Source organism: Branchiostoma lanceolatum, chromosome 14, assembly GCF_035083965.1.
Source record: "Branchiostoma lanceolatum isolate klBraLanc5 chromosome 14, klBraLanc5.hap2, whole genome shotgun sequence".
Taxonomy (NCBI): Eukaryota; Metazoa; Chordata; class Leptocardii; order Amphioxiformes; family Branchiostomatidae; genus Branchiostoma; species Branchiostoma lanceolatum.
Genome location: NC_089735.1, coordinates 1215856 through 1224965, shown reverse-complemented (window position 1 = coordinate 1224965; position 9110 = coordinate 1215856). Strand labels below are relative to the sequence as shown.

Genomic DNA, 9110 nt, shown 5'->3' with positions numbered 1-9110 from the left:
GCTTTGACTTTATTTGGATCTTACGGTACAACTGTCACAGTAAAAGACAACATGATCAGTACCCCCCGTAATATCCTTACCTTGGCCCATCGAGCCCTTTCCCCGTTACTTAGTTTTTATCACTCCATGTAAGATATGTTTAGGACCAGGTGACATTGCCGTTTCGGCCGTTTCGTATAGTAGTATATTAATTATAATCGCCACAAGATGGCGGCACACTCACGTAGGTTCCGCCCGTTCCAAGGTCCACAGGTCCAAAGTACTGCGACATTTGTACTCTGGGGTGCACCGAGTATAGACTGAATTTTTGTGTACTACTCACTAGCATGTCACATGCTGAGATTCTTGATTTTACATGCAAAATTATAATAATGTATACCAAGATACGAGGGAAACATAAATTTACAAGTGTTCTTTAACTTTTGCCACTTACTCACAGATATATCTGTGAACAATTTAGATTTACATTATTTCCCTGATCAATCATACCATATCATAAGTAAATCCATAATTATATCAACAATTATATATAATTTGTATTATTTGTATAACTTGTATCAGATCAATCAACCTCCTTGGATCAATCAATTGATAATTACTTTCATCACCTTGGATCTCTCCTTCTATAAATCATTCCCGTACGACGATACATCTTTTATAAATTTCATTGACAAATGTACAACATCATTTCTCCATTCTCAATGAGTAGACATCACATCCTTAACGTGCCTATTGCCTCCCCAGTGTAACACCGCAGTCCGGAATGCCTTCTGTTCATCTCATCATACTGGACTCTGACTCTCTTGAACTGACGTTACAACGTCACTGACGTCATCTGTCAATCACCATGGAGACAGGTAAGGTTCATCGGTTACATTCAATTCAAAATAACTGTCAGTCTATGTACCTGTACAATGACTTTAAAGTTTCAGTGTGTTGGGGGGTATTTTCAAACTTGATACTCTTGGGTCCGAGACCATGCGCACTACACCTATTACTGGCAAGCTTTTAAAATGACACATGTCGGAGGTCCACAACGGGTGACTTTAAAACATATGTTAACGCATCCTAAAGAGCTAGTCTTTTTGAGTTTATTTTTAATTTGTCAATACTCGTACTTATTTTTTCTCATGTCAACTTACTTTCACTTTCACTTCAAACATGCCGTCTGCCTTTATTCTCGTTTACTGAGCTCTTTAGTTTAAGATTTGTCGGTCACTTCTAAGTTTCATATGACTTTCGGACTGGAAACTGTCGTGAGGAACTTGACTTGACTTGACTTGACTTGTATTAATTTCTACATAAGGTTGTCTGACCTATTTAATAAAATGCCAAAAATCATATTTCTGAAATATTTTATAATTAAACATGTTGACATTGCAATTGTGAGCCTGTTGTTCCCTATCAGGTCCGCGTGTTGTCCTCCTGCACGCAGCAGAGGATGAGGAGTTCGTCAGGGAGCTGGTGGAGAGGCTGATGGGTCTGGACTGGGATGAATACAATCTACCCCAAACAGCCATCTTCTGTCAGCAGGTCACAGGCACTCCTGGTGACGTCAGCCGCGCACAGCTCACGTCCACACTGACCCTCGGCAGCGTGAAACTCGTCGTGCCCGTGATCAGCAGACACCTGCTTGCTGACCAGTCCTCGCTCACGGTCGGACTGGAAACTGCCGCGAGGAACAACAAGCCTCGATACGTCATTTGGCTGGACCAGAACCAGGATGACTTCCGTGAGTTCGGTACGTTAGTCAGCCGGCAGTACCCAACCCTGGAGGCGCCGGCCAGGCGGGTGCAGCGGGACAGGGTTGGGGAGACGATGCCCGGCAGTAATTTGGGCAGGGGGATGGACGGCATCGCCTGGGATGTGCGTGATGCGCTCTTCAGACAAACAGGTGAGGGTGGACATGTCTTGGCTGTTACACAACACAAAAGCAGCGGCTCTTTTTGTCACTTATTATCAAAGTATTTTCTTTAACGTGTAAACGTAAAAGAGAAATTGCAAAAGTTGTTTACTTTGTAATCTATCTTCTGTTATATCATAGCCTAATCCAATGTTTTGCACATTGATATCAATTGGTATATAATGTCTCAGATCATTTTCACAATGAGTGCAAAGAAGGCATTTAGTAATTTAACGTACTTTCTGGAATGGACGATTGAAAAAGTCGACGGGATGTTAGCAGGAGAGCACATTATTTACTTGCAAAGATGACTTGTTGAGATGTACAAGCTCGCAACAGAGGAATACTTGTAAAATACGTGCGTAATATATAATGTTGTATGCAATTTTACTGCCATAATATGAAATGTTATGTGACACTTTGTAAACTACTAGTAAAATGATGTCTGACGTGTGCCGTCTGTCTGTTCATCTCCACAGGTGAACTGAGGTGGCCGTGCTGGTGGGCCTTGCACCGGACTCGTGCGTTCCTGGCTGACAACATGAACCTCCCAGCTGTTCTCACACGGCTGGAACAGGAGAACCAGCTGAGTCCGGCTGAGGTCCGGGATATCCAGGTAGGTCACGTGGTGTAATCGGCAGTTGTCATATATTGTGCCATATGTACTTTACATATAAAAAATAACAATTTTCACTATAATTCAGTATCATGATTGAGTATACTGATGAGGATGTATACTATATGGGTTAGTTAATCAATCGTCCACCACAAATTACCTTTTGCACTTTTAGATATCTGTTATCTAACTGTATTTTAAAAAAATATAATGTAATCTTTCGAAATGAAACTGCATTTTGAGTAGCAATAACTAAGTAACTGCGTTTATTTTTTTGTTAGTTTGAATAAACCATACATATATACACGTATTTTGTTTAAATTCTGTCATGTTTAGGCAGGGTAGCCCATCCAGAGATCAACCTTTCTTTTAGCCTCCGTTGCAGACTCTGAAGCGGCTTTTTGGGGGGCTAAATAATACACTTTTTGCAGCCACCCCGTAACTATCAGCCATCCTGTAACCATCAGCCGCCTAGGCGGCTGATGGTTACAGGATGGCTGATAGTTACGGGGTGGCTGCAAAAAGTGTATTATTTAGCCCCCCAATAAGCCGCTTCAGAGTCTGCAACGGAGGCTACCTTTCTTTACAGTGGGGCCCTGTGTCACATAAAATAAAGCAAGCAATGGACATACATTGATTATACAAACAGAAAAAGTAACATGCAAAAATAGTAATAATGATCAAAACAATGACAGTTATGATAACAATAGCAAATAGATAATTACAATTATAATGCACATCATAAAACCAAATCATAATGCAATCCGTTCCTGGTCGTCATGTATAGCCAAACCTGTCAAACCAGCGGACAGCTAATTGCAATATACTTTAATATTGCTGGTATGGTTGTAAACCTGCATGCTAACATACGTCTACGTCTAACTGTTCAGACTTTACAATCAGACAACCACAGTTAAGGATTCAAACACACGCAGAAGTACGGGGATGTTAATTAGCCAAGCCACCCCTGCCGATGTTCCCTTCCCCAGGCGGAGCTGACACCAGTAAGCAGGGGGAAGCGGTTGGTAGGGATGCTGTACGACAGGAGGCGGCAGGAGCCGTACGACTGGTTAGTGCGGGTCCTGCGGGAGGAAGGACAGGACTTCCTGGTGGAGGAGATGGAGGATTGGGAGCGGTTCTGGGAGCAGCTCTACGGCATCGGGAAACAGCAGGCGGCACAACCTGGCCAAGAAACAGCACAGAGGGAGCATTTCGAACAGCAACGTCAAGGTAGCTGAACACCTGATATATGATACACATACAATCTAAGACTTTTTTTTTACTTCCAGTCGGGGTCTATACAATTTTAGCACGGTATAACAGTTCACTGTAAAACACATCACGATTCTGATCATGACTTGAAAATCCGTCTTTCTATTCACCCAACTCGTAAATCACCCACATTCACCAGAGGATCACAAAACAGGCGATACACCTTCCAATCTATGCTATTCCTAAGTTAGCATAGCCCAAGTAGGGGGACAAGAACCGACGCCTGAACTAATACGACCTGTTCACCACGGGATTCTGGGATGAGCACACGGTCTATTTATGTATACACTACTTACAGAAGTCCAGAACATACAGCTAGATTAGGGGCATCGCCAGTCTCTAATTCATACAAAGCATCAATGAGGTTTAACAAAAGGAATTTCTTAAGCTGAGAAGTCCCCCCCCCCAAGTAAATTCATTGCCTTCAAAGAGGAGGAACTAATAAAAATGTTTGTCTCAAACGGGTCAGAAGCGGGTAATTTTACACTGTCCATATATTACAGCCAGTTTTTATGTGCTACATTTGTGTACGTATACACCGGAGCCCATTAACGAACTGATAATGTATGCTGTCAAATGAAGTAATCATACTTTATGTCACCGGTTCTGCTGAAGCGACCATTAAGAAAATTGTAGGTTATCCCGGTGCGCATGCGGACGACTCCACAACACCTTTTGAAATCAAGGGTGTGATTCTGGGACTGACGGAGGCAGGGAAGACCAGTCTGCTCAACTGCATGGTCAAGGGTCAAGGTCACGTGGAGATTGAAACTAACAGAACCATCGGTGTTGACGTCATCACATACCATGACACCACGAATAAGGTCAAGTACAAGATGTACGACTTTGGAGGTCACCAGATCTACCACTACACGCACCGGTTCTTCCTGACACGTCAGGCCCTGCACATCCTCAATGTGGACCTGCCAGGATACAAGTCAGAAGAGTTCCAGGAACGAGTGGGAACGTGGCTAACATCCGTGACTTCCCACGTGTTCAACCCGGCTATCCTCGTTGTAGGAACCAAAGCTGACCTGTTTCCACCAGACAAAGCCGAGGAGATGATAGCAGCAGCTTGTTCCTCCATCCAGAGAGACATTCAGGTCGCTGAGAGTAAAATACAATCGAAGCTGAACGAAGAGATCCAACTCTGTCAGAAGGCGGTGGATGCAGCGGACAGTGGAGAAGACATGCCCAAAGCATTCTACGGTCTCACAGGGGATGACATCTTGGCTAAGAAAGAGTCCTTGGAGAAGCTACTTGATGGACGACCCAAAGGTCTGTTAAACGTACAGGTTATCCCGGTCAGCAGTAAGACGTTCCAGGGTATCGAAGCTCTGTGCGACAAGATGGCAGAAATGGTGAAGGACGAGCGATTGTTCCCTGCTGCGCACCAAGAGCTGCCGACTTCGTGGACGAAACTGTCAGAAAACATCAAGACTTCCGGACGGACGTACCTCCATGTCAGGGATTGTCAGGACGTCGGAGCAGCTGCAGGGATGAAGGAGTCAGACGTCCTGAACGCGCTCAGCTATCTGCACGTGACCGGACAGATCCTGTTCTACAACCACATCAGGGGGATGGAAGATCTGGTCTTCCCGGACCCAACCATCATCCTCACACTCTTCAAGCAGATCTTCAGGCATGGCCTGCCGGCATTTCTGAACAGCATAGCTAAGTCTCTCTCTAAACATGCAAGAGTGAAGTTCGATGAAGACAGGGCGTCCTTTTTGAAGACGGGCAGGGCAAGCGACAGCTTCATGGAGAACCTTCTTGGAGACAACATAGTCACCTTCAACAGTCTCCTTCCCCTGATGAAGCACTTCGGCCTGTGTTACTCAGGGTCGGTGATCTTTCCAACAGAGCTTCCTGCCGCACAGCCTGACGAGGTGGCGTACTGCTGGCCAGAGGCTGTGCCGTCAAGCGGAGAGGAGATCTCTGTTACTATAGAGTACAGCCAAGAGCCTCCTCTGGGTCTACCGGAAACCATGGTCTCCCGTATCCTGTCCATGGAGCAGACCACACGCCGTCTCCTCACTAAGGACACAGTTGTCGTTCATGTTGGAGAGAACTCAGAAGACGTCATGTACCGCCATTTCCCGACAAGAGAAGAAATCCGGATCCGGGGAGAGCCGGAGAAGGCGTGGCGCCAGGCTCAGACGGTAGCGAAGGTGATAGAGGCCTGTTGGGACGAGTTTCCTGCCTTGTACTTCAGTAACACTGTGGGAAGTGGAGAAACACCAAAGTCGCTCACTATGGATGCTGTTAGGCGTCACGTGCCGGGTGACTTGTTGAGAATGTCTGAAGGAAACTGGGAACGGCCACCCGAGCTTCCTGTCATCACAACGTTGGAGGACGTCATCGGCAAGTACTTCATTGGTACGTACGACACTCGTTTTCATATGAGGTAAGAAAGGTTCCTAGGTTACATGTACGAAAGGTAGATACTAGTATTAGCCTGTTTGTAGATGAAGACTCATTCAAACTTCGTTTCATACTTAAAGCCATCTAAAACTATCTCAATGTTCCTGGGCTCATTTCTCTCCACTTTGAAAGATAACTTTCATCACCTTTTAAGTACATGTTGCTTTTTCATTAAGAACCTTAAACCTATATATAAGGATATAGAGGATATATTGGGACAAAAACTGTTCTAGGTATTTATTTACGTTTTTCTTGTTTATTCCTTCAAAATTGATTTCCTCCCTGTTCAGACAACCGACTGTACCAGGTCAGCAGGGCTGTTGGTGAGGAGAGGCAGCTGTGGACCCGGCTGGGACAGGAGCTGGGACTGAACAGGGCCGTGTTGGACAACATAGAGGGGGAGTACATATACTCCGGACAGGACGCCCAGAAGGCGTTCCAGATGCTGAAGTCCTGGCGCACCAAGACCCCCCACGGACCGCTCCACTACTTGCCGCAGCTGCAGGAAACACTGCAGAACATCGGCAAACCTGACCTGGCTGCAGCTGTACATGGCGTGTACAAGGTGCATTTATGAGCCCAAGCCATAATGCAACCCTCTGGTCTAGTTGCCGACTTTACTAACTTTTGTGAAAACTAACAGGAGAGCAGAATTTCTGAAACAGGACAGTGTCTTGAAACGGGGTTTGATAGTAATGACCGTATTTTAATTGCCGACTAGATGAAATTCATTGAACTTAATCATAAATGTTATTAGAAAAAAAACAGTGTCACACAAATGTTAAACAATGCATCATGAACGGTCAGGTGTGAAAGCAGTCATTTCCTTTATTGATATTTTTAATTCTGAAGAAGTATGTAGTCTGTCTGAATTATGGTTATCTTTTATGAAAACCTTAAATAACTACTATGTGCATTGTAGTACTCACATATACGACACATCTACATATACGATATAGCTTCACCAATTGCAATATCCCATATATCCAGGAATACCGTGACGCCTTGCCGTTACAAAAGGTTAGCCCTGAGATGACCGAAGACACAGAATGGTGAGTAGTCATTATAACATGGGCTCATTCCGGAACAACATAGACAGTACAACAACCTGAAACAACAAAGACAATAGCAATGATGGATACCATAACATGGATCAAGTCTGACTTTGAAAGCCACAATAATAACACCAAGATTATTTACTCTATTTCAGGACCTAATCACTGAAGTATAGAAGAACACAATAATCGTTCTATCAAAGTAGACACGCATATTGTAATAGGCTTCTTCAGGCTTGACGTCCAATACAATAAGAACCATAGACTTTCATACCTGTTTGAATATAGATGTCGACAAAATCACCCGCATTTATCTCCTCAGGTCCCTCCGGCTGCCAGGTGAAGGGAAGTACCTGTGCAGACGGACCGACCTGGGCGTGGTGACGCCCTACCCGCTGCACGTGACCTACAGGAGTGCGAACTGGTCCGACAACTGGCAGCAGGTGGGGGAATGGATGCCGGTGGGTCCCCTCTTCTCCATCCAGTGTGAGGACGTGGAGGGGCCGGTGGACATCCTACTGCCGCACGTGCTGCACCTGGATGATGCAACAGGTAACGAAGATCAATCACAAATCAAGGATTTGTACGTGCCAGTATGATGTTACTACTAATGTGAACAGCCAGGGCTGAATGTAGAAAATGTGATGATGCCGAATCTCGGTTGAAATGCGTTTTAAAATACGGTTGATATTCTGGTGAAAACTCGGTTGATATTCTGTTAAATGAAGCTTCATCCTATCTGATCCCAAGACTACCGTCATTTACATTCCGTCTTAGAACTCACCACAGAAGACGTCCAAGTTGTGCACGTGGTGGGAACCTCCCCCGAGCTGCTGCCGGTTACAGAACTCACCCCCTCCCACGCCGTGACCAGGTTCAAGAAAGGCAGTCTGTTCGGGGTGGTGGGGAGGACAGAGAAGACTCTGAGTGTGTCTAGGAACGGGCTACTGATGGCCTTTGCTGCTGTGGATGACTCCGACATTTCGACATTGAAAGTCTACATTGTTTCTAACACCACCATTATGCATGAGGTAAATATTAACACAGATCAATGTGTTAAACCAATGTCTTTATCTTTTTGATGTTGCTTAGTAGTGTCGTGTTGTAGCTCCCTAATGCAAATTTACTCTACTCTCACAGGCCCTTGAGAAGAACGAGAGCAGGTGGAACTTTGCGCCCTGTGACTACAAGACATGTGAACTGAAGCCTGGTGCTGTCTACTACCTAGAAGGTAGTATCAAAAATGGCAACGACATGTTTGTTTCTTCGTCTCCACAGGTTTGTTGAAGGTTTTTGTTATTAAAAATGCCATAAATGTCTTTCTGCGACGTTTTTTCCCTATCTAATGTGCGTGCGTGTGTGTATGTGTGTTTGCGCTTTGTCTAACACTTTTAGGTCTCCATAGATTCTGATGTATCGCACGGTTCATATCATATCTGCCATATGTTCTAGTGCCTTATGTTTGAAGACACCTTCGACACCAACAAATTCTACGAGCCGTTCCGGGTAGAAGTTAGTGCCGACATCTGGACCAGTGGCACCTCACGGCTACACTTGGAACTGTTGGAGAAGAACAAGGATGGCTCAAAGGAATTCATCTCTGGACTAACCCTAGGTAAGTTCTAATTACAACTTAAAATGAGATCAACCAAATATTCTCAGTGCCATGAAAAGATTTCTAGCTACATGTTTGGTGTATGTGGCACCATGTTTAGGAATGTAGGCGCAGCACAAAGTCCTCATTCAATTGTTCTGAGTATAAAGTTTGAAACAAATATGTAGTACAAGCAGGGAACAAAAAGCTATAAAACATGTTTTAAACCAGCTAGGGGATAAACTT

At 44.6% G+C, this 9110-nt stretch overlaps 1 protein-coding gene across 1 annotated transcript in view; it reads left to right on the top strand.

Moving 5' to 3' along the window:
• Nucleotides 1-1492: 1492 nt before the first annotated feature.
• The window catches only part of LOC136448654 (uncharacterized), a 29354-nt gene continuing 21736 nt past the window's right edge, over nucleotides 1493-9110 (top strand). Inside the window, exons 1-3 of the mRNA XM_066448293.1 lie at nucleotides 1493-1554; nucleotides 1596-1894; nucleotides 2383-2519. Coding sequence (XP_066304390.1) covers nucleotides 1493-1554; nucleotides 1596-1894; nucleotides 2383-2519 — 498 coding nt within the window. The remainder of the gene's footprint in view (nucleotides 1555-1595; nucleotides 1895-2382; nucleotides 2520-9110) is intronic.